General features: G+C 53.5%; 1 protein-coding gene across 5 annotated transcripts in view; it reads right to left on the bottom strand.

Annotated features, from left to right (window-relative positions):
• HDAC7 (histone deacetylase 7) overlaps positions 1-15336 on the bottom strand; it is a 36468-nt gene that overhangs the window by 16171 nt on the left and 4961 nt on the right. For 3 of the 5 annotated variants that reach the window (XM_012459117.3, XM_012459118.3, XM_012459119.3), the window contains exon 1: positions 2652-2866. In XM_012459117.3, the coding sequence (XP_012314540.2) occupies positions 2652-2814 (163 nt within the window). In that variant the 5' untranslated portion in view covers positions 2815-2866. Of the gene's footprint in view, positions 1-2651; positions 2868-15336 lie in introns of those variants that run through there. The other 2 variants (XM_064369827.1, XM_012459116.3) reach the window with 2 other exon arrangements.

Below are 15336 nucleotides of genomic sequence, written 5' to 3'. Positions count from 1 at the left end.
ATGCTCTAACCCCAGCCATGGTATACAGTGATGCTTCAAGCCTACAGCCAGCCCTGACTGCCACCCTGGGCCTGCAGAACCCTGTGCCCAGGGCAGGTTCCTCAGCTCACAGGCCCTGTGTGCCCCTGGGCCTACTCCTGGGTGCCTCTGTGGCAGCTCTGGGCCTGGCATGGTCAGGATGGCAGGCACGGCTGCCTCTTCTCAATTGTCCTCTGCACCCACGCCAGGAGCACCCTGCCAAGGCTGTGGGTGCAGGAGCTATTTATAACTGGCCACCAGACTAGGGTCCATGCCAGCATAGCCAGCTGGACCAGGCTGGGCTGAGCAGCCAGAGAGGCTGAGACACTCAGAGATGGAGCTGTTGCAACGGGCTCATCCTTGAGAAGGGGGAGTGGGTGGGGGTGGGAGCGGGCCGGCCCCATGGGAGGGCACACAAGTGGAGAAACCTTCCTGGAGAGGCCTCCTTCAGCAATTCCAATGCTGGGCATCTCCCAGTGGGGCAGCCACAGACGGTCCTCAGGGTTTGGGGCTGAGGAGGGCTGGAAAGGCCTGTGACAAAGCACTAGTCTAGGAGTCAGAAATCGCAGCCTACAGACCCAAGCCAGCCACTCCTAACCACAATCTTTACATCCACAGCACTTCTGCATGAGCATCTACAAAACCCTCTCAGCTCATCAACCCATTGGCCCCGGGGGGTAGACATTACTATCTTGTTATTCTAAATAAGGACACTGAGGCTCAGAGCTGAAGGGCCCTGTCCAAAGTAACCCAGCTAGGGGCACAGTTAGCATGGGTTCTGGTCCTACCAAGGCAGGTACTCCAGTTTCCCACCAACTTTCAGGAATTCACCTCCCCTCGAGGGGCTCTCACTCGGCAAAGAAGAGGGGTTTGCAGTAGGCTGTCACTAGTAGGCATTCACTCTAACATTCCCTGACTGTGACATGGAGGACACAAGAAAGGAGCCCAGCAAGGAGGTGCCCACCATGCCCCCTGAATATCAACAGCCCCAGAGGGATGGCTGATGCCTGTGCACCCAGACGCCGCCCGCAGTAGACATTGCACCACCCGGCATTCATGCTGCCTCCCAAGAAATCTGGATTCTCATTCGGGCTGAGTCTGGGTTTCCAATACCAACACATTCCTGCCCCAGGAAAGGTCTCAGTCCTTCCATGTTCTGTGTCCTAGCTTCCTGGGGTGACTCCCCTGATGATGCAAGAGGGGCTTAGGGAAACCAAGGTCAGCCACCTAGACTCAAGACCAGTGGCTTCAGCCACACACAGACTGTAAGAAGTCCCCCCCGCAGGGGCCCCTCCCCTCACTCTCTGCATGACCACTGCCTCCACAGCAGAAGAGAGTATAGGATGGGCTCTACCTGGAGCCCTGGAAATACTTTTCAGGGTGCTTTAGCATTTGTGAGGCTCCACAGTCTGGTCCTAACTCGGCTTCTCTCAATTTGGTCTGCATCTGAACATGAACCCTCCACCTTGGCCATCACAAATCCATGTCTCTTCTGTTCTCTGAGCTTTTGCTCAGCGTCCCCCTGTCTGTGCTGTCCTCATTCCTACCTTCTACTTTTCCAAATCCTACTCTTTGCTCAAAGCCCAGCTGGAGTCCTCCCTCATCCCTGGACCCAGTCAGTGCCTAGCATCCCTCCCTCTTTTGGACTTCAATCACGTGGCGGTTCCACGCCGGGATTAGCGCCCTGTGGGCAGGTACCACGTCTAAGCCACAAACGTGGAATCAATGAATAAATCTGTGTCTCTTCTAAAATGTCCAGGAAAGTACCCTGGCACAGACACAGGGCTCATTAATGATTCTTGAACAAATGGATAAACTCCTTAATCCATGTCCTTTCACTGGGCACTGGTCACATTATTGCATTCTACTATTTTTTTCTCCTTGTATTTGTGTGACCTTCCTCCCTAACCTGCCTGTTAGCTTTCGAACAGCCAGGACTGAAGCAAGGAGGATGCCTGGGCTCCATTTCTCCCTGCTATATGGAATTAGCATGCATCAGGCTATATATCTTGCACTCAGTAGACCCTCAGTTGACACTGGCTGCGCTGAAGGAAGGGCAGACTGCGTCTAGTGCAGACCTGGCCCCATGGGCATGTCTTAAACCAAAGCAGTGGCAGGAAGTCCAGTCCTTTCTCAGGGCAGCCCAGCAGCAGAGGAGGCTCGGGCAGGCAGTGGGAGGAGGCACGGACGTGAGAGAACCCTTCCTCTCCAGCCCCTCCAGTCCTGCAGGGGCTGCCATGCCCACCTTGCAGGGCTGCTGTGAGGACCGAATGAGTCCACGCACAAGAACACACACCTTGCCTGGTGCCTGACGTGGGGCAGGGGTCTAAGTATAAATATTAGCTTCTTACTTTCCTTCCTGTTTCACTGCACCCAGCAAGGACGCGAAGGGCATCCTGGCATCCTGTCTGTCCTTTTCCTGTTGTGTTTCCTAGCACTGCGCCCAGCCGGCGTCCAGAGATGCCTCTCTCACCCCAGCTCCTCACCCCTCCCTGGAGCCCCGACCTCCTGGCTCTCTGGTGGATCAGCCAGCGACCCTGCTTTTCTGACCCTTCAGCTTCTCTTCTTCTTACTGCCCTTCCGCCCCTCATCTTCCACTCCCCACCATGGGCTCCCCCAGGCCTGAGTCTTACCTGTGCCAGTGGGGCTGCGACAGTGGGCACCCGGGCTCACCTGGGTCCCATCTGTAGAGAGAAGAGAGACGGAGTGAAGGAACTGCAGCAAGGGGTGAGGAGAAGGAGCAGGAAGGAGAGAGGTCAAGCCGGGCCTGCTCCTGACCACTCCAAGCTTGAGCATGCCGAAGCCTGGGACCTCCACCAGAAGCTAACCAAAATGAGAAGACTCCACCCCATCCAGCTCCTCCAGTCCCCGTGCTGGCGAAGACGGCTCCCCAGCTCCCTCTTCCTCAGGCAACCTTCTGAGTGACTTGAGCTCGGGCCACAGCACGAACCTAAGGAGGCCTCAGCTCACCCAGCAGTGCCCTCAGCCCTCCCTCCTGTGGTCAGATACGATCTTCCTGGGCAGCCAAACCAGGCTCCCATTGCCCGAGGGAAAGAAGAGGGCCGAGAGGTGAGGGGGGCTGGAGGTGGGAGAGCCCAGCTGCGGGGGGACGGTAGGAGATGGGAGGAGCAGACCTGGAGACGGGGAGCCTGGCCTGCTCAGACCCTCCCAGGTGGCAGTGAAAGGAGCAGGTGGGGACACAGAGGTTTCCACAGTGGGGGAGGGACTGGGTCATGGCCTGGAGGTCAAGTCAGATCTGGTGGGAACTGTGAAGCGGTGAGGTCGGGAGCGCATAGCCCAAGGACCCTGCAGTGCAGACCCTTTTCCTCCTACCGCCCTAGCCTATGTCCTGCTGCCTCTGTTTCCTCAGAGAAGGGACCGACTCAGCCTCTTTCCCAGATAATCTGAGACAGACATCTTTTCTTCAGGAAATGGCTCCCTCTCTCGAGGCTCCTAAGCCCAGCAAGCAAACCTATAGTAGGGCCCAAAGCTGGTCACTAGCAGAAAGCCCCAGGGGAGGTAGAGGCCCACTGGGGTTGGAGAAGACGGGGATGAGTCCTGAGGCCACCAGTCCATGGCAGACACCTTTCCCTCTTGCTGTCCAGCTCAGGGTCAAGGAGACAGGAGGCCAGGAGACCCAGAGGCTGCCTGGAGCGGGTACTGGGTGGACAAAGAAGCCCTCTGCCGGCCAGACTTGGGGAAGAAGGGGTATTTTTTGAGAAACTGTTGGGGTGATCCTTTGGTTCTGTGTCTCAGAGGCAGCCACCATTCCTCTTCAGAGCTGAGAAAGAGAACTCCCTGCAGGCAGGCGCTGCTGGGGAGGGGCAACCTAGGCACAGGGAGACTCCCGCTGACTGCCTCCATGCTTCGGATGACAAAGCTTGGTCAGAAGATGCCGTTCTACCTATTGAAATTCTGCCCATCCTTTGAGGTCCAGACCAAGTCTATCTCCTTGGGAAGCTCCCCCTAATCTCCCCGCTCCTCCTTTTCCACAGCACTCACTCTGGGTCTACCACCTTGGCCCTTCATTTATCATGATCTCTGTGGTGCCATGCAGAAGCCATGCATATCTGCACCACACCTTGCTGGCACATGGCAGGCTCTCTTAGTAACTTGCAAATCAAATACAACGACTCTCTCTTGACCACCTGCCTGAGCCACAGCATGCATATTTCTCAAGGTGGTGGGCCCCAGAGGCAAACTCTCCTCCCCACAACATGGTAACTGCCAATCCCAGGCTTTCTTAGCACATCTTTCTTCTGCAGGACCTGGTCCTCCCAGAGGTTTCTGTACTGGACTCCAGGATGCACTCCCGGAGACTGTGTCAGGCTGAGTCCCTTGCCTCCTGGGAATTCTCTCCCACCTCCCCAGTTCCTGCCCAAGGGCTGGTCAGCAGCAATCATGCTTCGGAGCAGAGCCAGGTTCTCTGCACCTCGCTCTTGTAGTAACCACGGATTCTGGACACCATGCACTCTCTGGATAGGAGAAAAATTAATGGCCCTGAACTCTGTGGCGTTGTCTACCAGGCCCCAAAGGGATGTTTTGTGGTGATAACCCATAATATAAAGTCTGTTCAGAAAAGCCGTGTGCAAGAGTGCGTACACGTTGGCAATGGGGGCTGTTCCAATAGCAATTCCTAGTAAAAGTTTTGCTTTTCCCCCACTCCCTGGCCCTGTGCTGAGGGCCATCAAATTCAGAAGAGCCCAGAGCAACAGAGATAAGACCTGGGAACAGCTTTCTTTGTGTCCCAGAGAGAGGAATGGTATCTAATGGCACCCTGTCAGTAGATGAACTGAAGCCAGAGCATGAACAGCCTGCATCCCAGTTCTGGCTTGAGTGTAGGAACCTCTTTTCTCATCGTTGTCTCTCTCAGAGGGCTGTTACTACTAATTTGGGATCAGACTGAAAAAGAAAAATGAGGAGTAAATGGACCCAAGGGACCAGGAATACTATCTAGGGCGGGACCCTTCTCCACATGGCCCTCAGCCAGGTTGGTAAGCTCTCCGTTTTGGAATCCCGGCTACTCCCCTTTTCTATCTTCTTTGGAGGCAACTGCAGCAGACTTAAGAAACAGTTTACTTGGCACTGGGGCACGTGGGCCTACCACATCACCTTCTGAAACCAGAATACTTGATATTACCCAGAAACCTATGAGCCCCTGCTCCAACGGGTGCACCCCAGCCCTCAGCAACCTCCAGAGTAGACACAAACACAATTCTAAGCACCTGGAACAAACTGGCCTCCCTACTGCTCCTACCTCATTGCCTCGGTCTTCCCTGCCCAGCAGGTATGACTTTGCCTTCTAGATCTGCACAAGGTGTATGAAAACCTGAGCCTTGCGAACCACCTGCTCTCCCAGGAACTTCATGTCTTCCGTGGGGCAGAGGGCTTCCCTAGGAGCACTGCCACCTAGAACCCCCTTCCCAAGTCTCCAATGTCTTTTTTATTTTTATTGATTGAATGATTGATTTTTGAGGCATGGTCTTGCTCTAATGCCCAGCCTGGAGTGCAGTGGTATGAACATGGGTCACTGCAGTGTTGACCTCCTGAACTCGCGATCCTCCTGCCTCAGCCTCCTGAGTAGCTGGGACTACAGTATGCACCACTATGCCTGGCTAAATTGTTTTGTTTTGCTTTGCTTTGGTGTTTTGGGTCTTTTTGTAGAGACGAAGTCTTCCCCTGTTGCCCAGGCTGGTCTCTAACTCCTGGGCTCAAGTGATCGTCCCCACTCACCTTCAGTGTCTTTGTTAAGGCTGTTCCCACCTCTCTGGACTCTTGACTAGCTGAAAAGGAAGCAGCAGGAAGACCTAGGCCCCAGCAGCAAGAGGAGAGCAGGCAGTGGCAGGAGGCCACAGTCCTGGGCTCAGGGCTGATTCCCTTCACACCCGAGGTTGCTGTCTCTGGTTCTCTTTCCCTGACATAGGCTGGAAAAAGCTTGACTCTCCATGGGGCTGGCAGAGAAGATGAAAGCTGGCAGTGAAATGGCTTCAGGAAGATCCAAGAATAAATAAACAGGAGAAAGAACACTGTGGTTGCCAGGACTCCCTGACACAGAGTGGGGGCTGAATGCTCTTCTTCAGGCTTTAGAGATCGTTCAAACCAACACTCTCACTTGACAGAGGAGGAAAGAGCAAGAAGGGGCTAGGTCACAGCCACCCAGCCAGCCAGCCAGCAGTCCAGCCAGGCCAAGTCAGACCAGTACAGGGAAAACACAAAGGTCGACCCCAAATGCAGGTACTACTTCCATGGAAAGTCACTGATCTAAGGGTTGAAAAGATGGAAATGTGAATGAAACCTGGTTCTTACTTTCAAGGAGTTTAGAATACCACCTAGAGTCTTAAACACAATTGAACACATACAATACTTGCAGATACTAAAAAAATTCAGAGAGCCCAAAAGTTGTTAGGATGAGTTTCTCATTCATCCCAGACTCCCCAGAACTTCCCTGGAAGCCCCCCTTTCTAAAAGCTTCTGGTGTCTCCCTTCCAGAAATTCTCTTTACTGCTCATTGATTGGCACTGAACACTTCTTGCTCAGATTTATCCAGAACCCAGCAGCAAGCCAAGAGTGGGCTGGAAGCCCCTGCCACATGAAGTCTGGCAGGCCACACACTGTGAGGGAATTGAAGGTCTGAAGCACAGAAAACACTGGCTTTGCGGTCAGATGGGGTTAAGCTCCGACTCCCTCAGTGACTGGCAGGGAAAGCCAGAAACACGAGTTAACCTGCCTCGGCTGCCCCATCTGTAATCAGGAGCTAAGAATACCTACTTCAGGCCTGGCGCGACTCACACCTGTAATCCCAGAATGTTGGGAGGCCAAGGCGGGCAGATCACTTGAGGTCAGGAGTTCGAGTTTGAGACCAGCCTGGCCATCATGGTGAAATCCCATCTCTACTAAAAACACAAAAATTAGTCAGGCATGGTGGCTGGTGCATGTCATCCCAGCTACTTGAGAGGCTGAAGCACGAGAATCACTTGAACCCAGGAGGTGAAGCTTGCAGTGAGCTGAGATCACACCACTGCACTCCAGCCTGAGAGACGGAGAGAGACTGTCTCAAAAAAATCAAAAGAATACCTACTTCAAAAAGGTCACCTGAGATTAGCAATGCGGTGTGATGCACCCAGCACATGGTGGGTGCTCCCTCAGTGGTGGCGATTAGTAGTTTGCCTCCTGCACTTGTCTGCAGCCTCCTTTCTGGCATTAGTATTTCAGTGTCTGCTCCCAACTCTCCTCCCTCCTCTACCACAAACCATTTTCTCCTGGATGCATGCCCCTGCCCCATCCCATCTCTCTCAGTCTCTCTCTATCTATTTTTTTGAGATGGAGTCTTGTTCTGTCACGCAGGCTGGAATGCAGAGGTGCAATCTCAGCTCACTGCAACCTTCACCTCCTGGGTCCAGGCAATTCTCCTGCCTCAGCCTTCCAAGGAGCTGGGATTACAGGTGCTCGCCACCACACCTGGCTAAGTTTTGTATTTTTAGGAGAGATGGGGTTTCACTATTTTGGCCAGGCTGGTCTGGAACTCCTGACCTCAATGATCTGCCCGCCTCAGCCTCCAAAAGTCCTGGGATTATAGGCTTGAGCCACCGCGCCCGGCTCCCTGCCCATATCTTATCCTCAGTCTCTCCTAACTATGTCTCTTCCCTTTCTCTTCCACCTGAAATTTTCTAAGCGAACAACTTATCATATGCCAGAAGCTGTTCTAAGTGCCTTATATTGCTAACTTATTTAGTCTCCATGACAAACCTCTGAGGTCTTTACTGTTTTATCCTCATTAAATATATGAGTTGACCGAGGCCCAGCAGTATTAGATAACTTGTCTGAGGTCACAGACAAGTGGCAGAGGTTGAGCTGAGACTTGAGCACAGGCACTTGGGCTTCAGAATCCATGTTCTCAACCAACGCACTCCACCCCTCCTCCCCAGCATTCCCACTTGCCACAGGCCAGCCGGCACAGGACACGTGCAGGACCTAGACGAACACGCAGAAAGATGGGAAAAAATCACACAGCCCCAAACAGACCCATGCCAGCAGCAATCCCCAGCCCTGCGCAGGTGAGAGGGCAGAAGCTACATCATCTTTGGGTGCCTGTGAAGACAATCTCAAAGAATCATTTGGAGCAACTGTTGACTTCGTAAAAACCAAGCAACAATTTGGGACTGTATGCTTGGAACAGGGGGCTGGCAATGAGTTGGGGTCTTAGAGGAGCCTCAGCGCCATCTCCCCTGCTCTCAGCGCCCTGCCATATCCCTTCTCTAGAAGCTCTGAAGTCCCTCTAGGATTCTCTCATTAACGTCCCAAAGTAAGCTGCACCATTCCTCTGTATAGACAGAGGAGCCAGCTGCCCATCAGGGCAGAGGCTCAGCTGCCAGGTGAGCCAGCCGTAATGTCTGCCTACCCAGAAGAAGGCCTCCGTCAGTCCGAGGCAAGGGGACAGGGAAGCTCTGCAGGCTCACCAGCTGTGCACCAAGCAGGAGGCTGGATGTAAGGGCGGCAAGGCCGGCCTCCTGCCTCCACAATGATCATGCCCCTTTCTCCGCCACCTCGGGGCAGCTGGGGCCCTGAGGCAGCTATTTTTAGCTCTTGACACCTGGGTATTTTGTAGCCGCAGGATGTCCGGTTTGGAGTCTCTTTCTGGGAATCCCACATGCGACTGTTGTAAACAGCCCCACGCAGCGGTGGCCTGAGCTGGGAGCCAGCGTCACCCCCCCCCCACCTCCACTTCTGCTGTTTGAGATGAATCAAACAGGAAGCAGATGTAACCATGGCAGCGGCAGCTTGAGCTCCCTGGGGGTGGGAAAGCATCCTCCCTGGTTTGTTGTCCCCCACCCCAGATCCCCTGCTCTACCCCGTGTCCTCTCCTCAAGGATGGAGACCTGACAGAACCTGAGGCCAGGGAGCTGAGCCATTCTGCGTTGCATATGGCTGTTGGTTTCTGGGCCTGGCCCGTCTACTTCCTGTTACCCACAGCCTTCGGCTTACAGCTGGTCCTGCCCCTGCACTGCCCTGCCCACTTAGGGAATTCCTGAGCCAGTGGTCTCCCCTAGTCCACACTATCCTAGGATGATTTCTCAGTTCTGAAAAGCCCTCAAAGACATAAGTTCCACACTCATCCTCACTCCTCTGCTCCAGTATCTCCAATCCCTGAGATAGGAAGTTCACCATGATGTCTAACCACCATCTTTCCTATCATAAGCAAAACATCCTGAGTAGGCAAGATTTGAGGCCCTGTCTGTAACATGGGGATAAGTCTGCCAGCTTCTGCCTTCATCTCTCCCCTTCTCCTCTACCCCTCTGGTGCCCCACTTAGACCAGCTGCTCCCTCTCAGCAGCTAGTGTGAGCCAGTCTTTCTCAAGGGCCAGTGTTTGCCCCAACAGGAAGCACAGTCAGTGCCCTAGCCTGCCTCTAGGGGCGGCTCCTTCTCCCCTCTGAGGTGTCACACTCATTCCCTTGCTCTCCTTGCCACCCCCAGCTCCTGGGCCCTCCTCGGCCAGACCCTGCCCCTCTGTGTGCCCCAATCCTGCTTTGCCCATGGGTTCTGCCGCTGCCAGCTGCAGGCCGAGCAAGGAGATGTACCTTCCTCACTCTTCTCACTTGTGCCACCCACAAGGCCACGCAGCCCATTCCCAAGACTGCCAGGGAAATGTTTAAGTTACAATATCAACAATAGTTATATTATTCTAATTATTAATTAATATTAATAATGATAAACAATTATGTGTTAATGCTTACTGTGTGCTGGCTATTGTCTTAAGCATTTTTTGGGGGGGGGCAATCTCCTCCCATTAACCCATTAACCTTTTTTTTTTTTTTGAGACAGAGTTTTTCTCTTTGCTGGTGTGCAGTGGCAGGATCTCAGCTCACTGTAACCTCCGCCTCCAGGGTTCAAGTGATTCTCTTGCCTCAGCCTCCCAAGTAGCTGGGGTTACAGGCACCCACTACCATGCCCGGCTAATTTTTGTATTTTTTTAGTAGATATGGAGTTTTACCATGTTGCCAGGCTGGTCTTGAACTCTTGACCTCAGGTGATCCACCCATCATGGCCTCCCAAAGTGCTGGGATTACAGGCGTGAGCCACCACGCCCCACCCCACTAAGCATTTTAATTGTACTACTTCAAGTAGTCCTGACAACTCTGTAAGGCAGATACTGTTTTATTTATTTATTTATTTATTTTTGAGACAGAGTTTTACTCTGTCACCCAGACTGGAGTGCAGTGGCATGATCTCGGCTGACTGCAACCTCTGCTTCCCAGATTCAAGCGATCCTCCTGCTCAGCCTCCCAAGTAGCTGGGATTACAGGCACGTGCCACCACTCCCAGATAATTTTTGTATTTTTGGTAGAGACAGGGTCTCACTATGTTGGCCAAGCTGGTCTCAAACTCCTGACCTCACTCAATCCACCCACCTTGGCCTCCCAAAGTGCTGGGATTACGGGCGTGAACCACCACGCCCAGCCTAGATACTGTTATTCTCATTTTGCAGATGAGGAAACTGAGGTTTGGAGAGGTTCAGAAACTTGCTGAGGTCATATAGATGGTAAGTGTAGCTGCTGGGATTCCAGAACCTAAGCTTAGCATCAGTGCACCGGTGTGGACTGCTAACTCAGCCTGCCTTCTAGTAGGGGGTGAGGTGAGGCCATCAAGGGGGCACGGGGATGCAAGACACAGTGCGGTCCGAGGGTATGCACCCAGTGCCAGTCTGTTCCCACAAAGCGTGCTGTGCTCCACCCCTGCCATCCTCACTTTCTTTTTCATCTTTCATTTTCCTTGCTTTTTAAATGTACATTTTACCGTTTTAAAGCGTACCATTTAAACACTTTACAGCGTTTCCTGTTAGCTGCCTCCAGCAGGGTCTAACTAAACAAGCAAACCTCCCAGGGCCGCCACGGAGGATCAAACGCTGTGTGAGCTCTCTGGAAACTGTCAAGCCCTCTACAAAATGCGGGTTGCATAACCAGAGCAAGTCACCCTCAGAGTGGGTACGAAGGGGAAAATTCCCTTGGGAGGAAAAGGTCTCTCTCTCTCTCTCTTTCTTTCTTTGTCTCTCATTTCCAGGCCTCACCCACAGGCAGGCCTTGGGAAGGTGGAAGGGCTGGAAGCACCCACAAGTGCAAAAGGGAGCATCTGCCTTCAGGGCAGCTTCCTAGGGACTAGGAACACAGCCACATGGCTAGCAGCATCCCTGGATCTGGGGCAGAGGAAGGCGGAAGCCACAATGGAGACCCTGGTCTGCACTCAGTAAGAACCAGGCAAACCAAACTAAGGCATCTCGTATGTGAATAGCCACAAGCTGTGAATGCTGATACTCACAGGGATGCCACAGTAACATTTGTGAAAGTAAATATCCTAGAGGTCCCATCCCAGTGGTGCCCTAGAATCCCCCTCGTTTTGCCTATTGTTTTTGAAGACGGCAGAAGTCTGGTCGGCAGATTCTCCAGGCGACCTGATTCCCTTTTGCAGCCTTGGTTGAGTCTTGGTTGAAGGGGTTTTTCCAGATCACAAATCCAGCCAGGGTGCTTACACAGCATTCAGAGGGCACTCAACAGACAGACGAATGGTCCTGGGCACTGATTTGGACAAACCAGCCGTAAGGACAATTTCTGGCCAACTGGGAATTCAGTAAGATGAAAATTTACCATAATGGAAGGTGGAAATCACTGACTGAAAAAGCAGCATATGCAGAGTAGTCTCATTTTGGTAAAAATTACAACACATAAGACACATAAGGAAATCGAAAGGTGTGCGGTGATCTCTCACTGACAGGTCTGTGATATTTTTTATTTTTTAGTTTTTGCTGGTCTGTCCTGTCTGAGTATCCACAATGCACATGTACTGCCTCTGTAATAATAAAGCAGCATATATATGTACATAGACACACATAACGATGGTACAGCCCATGGCTGCAAAGTTAAAGTGTGACCTTGGGTTCCCGTGAGAATTAGTCCACAGGGCTTTCATCGCCCCCGTGTCTTCCTGAACCATCTACACTCCAAGGTTCCATGTTATCTACAACCCAGTGTCCTCTGCCTCTCCAGAATCCCACCAAGGGCCCAGCACAGGGCTGGGCACAAAGTCAGGACTTACTTAATGAATGCCTTCTGACTGAATAATGATCATTTCCTGAAAGAAATGCCTCATGCCTCTTCCAGAGCTGCTGTGCTGGGAATACTCACTGCTGACATCACTGACCTGCCCACCCCTCCTCTGCCTCATGTTCTTCATAAGAGCAACAAGGGAAGGGCTAAAATAAAGGTCACGCCAGCAGATGCTGGCAAGGTACTCCACATCAGAGCCATCATCAGGGGCAGGGCCATCAGGGGCAGCCCCTCCCAGACCCTCCCCAAACTGGCACAGCATCCCCTCTCCAGGGCCAGCTGGCTTCAAGGCCCTGGGGTCCCTCCTCACCCAGCCTCACTGGGTAAGACTGGGGGAGGTGAAGTGAACGAGAGAAGCAGGGGTCCACCCTATGACTTCTGGCTACAGGCTCTGGCTGTTCCAGGCCCTGATGGGTGGAGGAATCTGGAACAGGGATTTGGCCTGGTTTTTTTCTGTGAACTGAGGCTAGGCCCAGTTTCTGTTCTTCATGCTGCAATGTTCCCTATCCCTGACCTTCAGAAAATATGAACAATAACATTAATAATAATGACGAATATTCAGTGAGCACTGACTTCATACCAGGCACAGAGCTAACTTTATTTACATTATCTCCTTTCATCTTTATAGCAACTCCATAAAGTTGAAACTGTAATTATTTTTACATTACAGATGAAGAAGCGGAGGCACAGAGCGAAATGTGCCCATGATCACACTTGCAGGAGAAACCGAGCCAAGGCCATCCCATTCCTCCCTCTGCGTCCTTACAGGAAGCTCTCCTGCCAGGCTTTGCCAGGGACACAGTAGGGTCTAAGGCGATAATTAACATCTGGAGAGTGCTCTAAGCACCACGTGTTTACATATGCATAGAGAAACGCCCCGCTTGAAACGAGGAAATCGAGTATCAGAGCCATCAGCATCTTTGCCCAAGATCCCGCACCTTTCGGCTGGGATTCAAACCAGGTCTCTAGCGTCAGAACGGCACATTTCTTCCCCATTATCACACGACGACCCTGGCTCACTCTCAAGGTGGCCCCGGCGGCCTGGAAGGGACGGTCACACCTCCTTTAGCGCTGGAAGCCAGGGGTGAAGCCTGCGCTCAGCCCCTCTCCCCGTGGGGGTGGGGTGCTGCGCCAGCACCTCCTCAGCGTCTCCGCCGTGACTCACTCCCGGGACCCAGGGGAAGCACAGACTTGTGCTGCGGGCAAACATCGTCCGCCGCCCGCCCCGCCTCCAGCTCCCCGCCTCCACATTTGCTAACCGAAACAAGGCTGCAGCTATTTTTAACCCTCCAGCTCCCCCTTGCCTGGGGCTCCCCCTTCACCTCTCCACCCCTCGCCCCAGCCGGGTGCCACCAGCCTGTCATTCTGAGAGCAGTTCTATAACCTGAACGCGCCCGGGAGGGCGCAGCGGACGCCCCGGACGTGCAGGTTTGTGGGGCAAGCAAAACAAGACGGTTACAGCCCAATTGCCGAATTCCCCCACCCCGGACTCTTTCCGAACTTGTAACTCTCAGACTGCCCCGCTCCTCCTGCCATTCGGGGGGCTGGGGTGGAGGGGAATGGGACTTCTGGGCTGAGGTCACCTCAGGGGTCTGAGCGCGGCTCCTTGGAACAGGCCCTGCAGGGAGGAAGCTGAACTGAAGGGGAATGGAGTTCCCCTAAGGGTCCCCAGGGTGAAGCTGACCCTATAGGCCTAAAGCTTCTGACCACTAGGGTGTCCAATCCCTGCAGCCAACATGGAGGAAAAAGGAAGTGGTGTGAAGACAGGGTGAGGATGGTGAGCTTAGCCCAGGGCCCTCCTCACGAGGAGAAGTCCCCTCCCCATCCTGCTGTGGGGGCTGTGGAACTTGGGCAGGGAAGGTCTTGGAGTCAGGGAGAGCACTGAGCAGCCTCCAGAGAGGCCCAGGATGGAAGGACAGCCTTGGCAGTGTGCAGGTGGGAAAGCCCACCTGGCGTGAGGGCTCCTCTGACACTCACGTCTTTAAGGAAAGGGCCAGGGCCAGGGAACACCTTCCTGCAGCCTGAAGCTCTGAGTCCACGGAAAAACCTTCCTGGGAGAAGAGGCTGTAGGTGAGACGGGCTGAAGCCTGCTGGCCTAGAGCCAGAACCTGAAGTTCAAGTTGCTAATGTGAAAGTTAACCTCCTGAGAGAGGGGTGAAGCCGTAGGGCTGCAGGTGGACCAGATAGGGGCATTTCCTCCCAGCTGACGTATAGCCGGTGGCTTGAATCAGCTCCATCTGGCCCTCTGGTCTCAGAGTCTCCCTCAGTTTGAGTAGCAGATTCCAAGTGCCCAGGAGAGACTCTGGAGAGCCCAGCCAAAGGGCCATGTGGGCTCAGGTCTTCCTGGTGTACCTCTCCTGTCCCACCCTCCACTCTCCCTTAAGCCCTGTCCTCTCTGGTCCCAACCCCAGCCTGCCTTTCTGGTTCTGTCCTCTCTTCCAGGGCCCAGGTCCTCTCTAGGCCTTGATCCTCTCTCTTTGGTGATTCCTGAGCCAAGTAAATAAATCCCAGTGGCCACAGAGGGAGCAGGCTAGACCAGAGGGGAGGGACTTGGCACAGAGGTTCCCCAATTGGGGAGATGATGGAGGAGGGAAGGAGGTGGGAGGAAGGTGAAACAGGAGAGCTCCTGGGGAGCTCCTGCCTCTTTCTCAACATTCAGTATGGCCACAGGGCTCTGGACTCAGCCCCATGGAGGAAAAAGCATGCTCCCCAACCAAGGGAGCAGCCTTGATCTTGGCCTTGTGCAGCTCCCCGTTCTGTTCTCCCTTCTGCCAACCTTTGGGGCTACTCGATGAGAGGAGACTGCTGTTTTCCACGCCAAGTGAGAGGCTGGCAATTCAGCTCCAACCCTCCGCCATTGCTTAGCCCAGGACCTCCACCTAGATCCAGATAGTTCCCAAGCATGGCTCCAGAGGCTCGAACGGCTCCCTTCCAGCCTGGGGAGGCGAGAGCCGGCATCCATGTCACCTTCTCAGGCAGGCCTCCCCTGGCCACCCTATCAAAGGAAGTCCCACCTTGTTATTCTCTATTGCCGTGCCCCATTCATTTCCTTCTTAGGGCTTATCGCAGTGTGTAACTAGTCACACATACTCATTCCTTTACTTGCTTACTTGTTCTGTTTGTCTTCTCCACGAGAGTGGAAGTTCCCTGAGGTCAGATGTGCCTTGCCTATGTGTTCACTGCGTATCTGTACCCAGTGCCTGGAACATTGTAAGGCTCAG

Source organism: Aotus nancymaae, unplaced genomic scaffold (genome assembly GCF_030222135.1).
Source record: "Aotus nancymaae isolate 86718 unplaced genomic scaffold, 86718_ANA_hifiasm-v0.15.2.pri h1tg000092l, whole genome shotgun sequence".
NCBI lineage: Eukaryota > Metazoa > Chordata > Mammalia > Primates > Aotidae > Aotus > Aotus nancymaae.
This window is presented reverse-complemented; position numbering and strand designations above follow the sequence as displayed.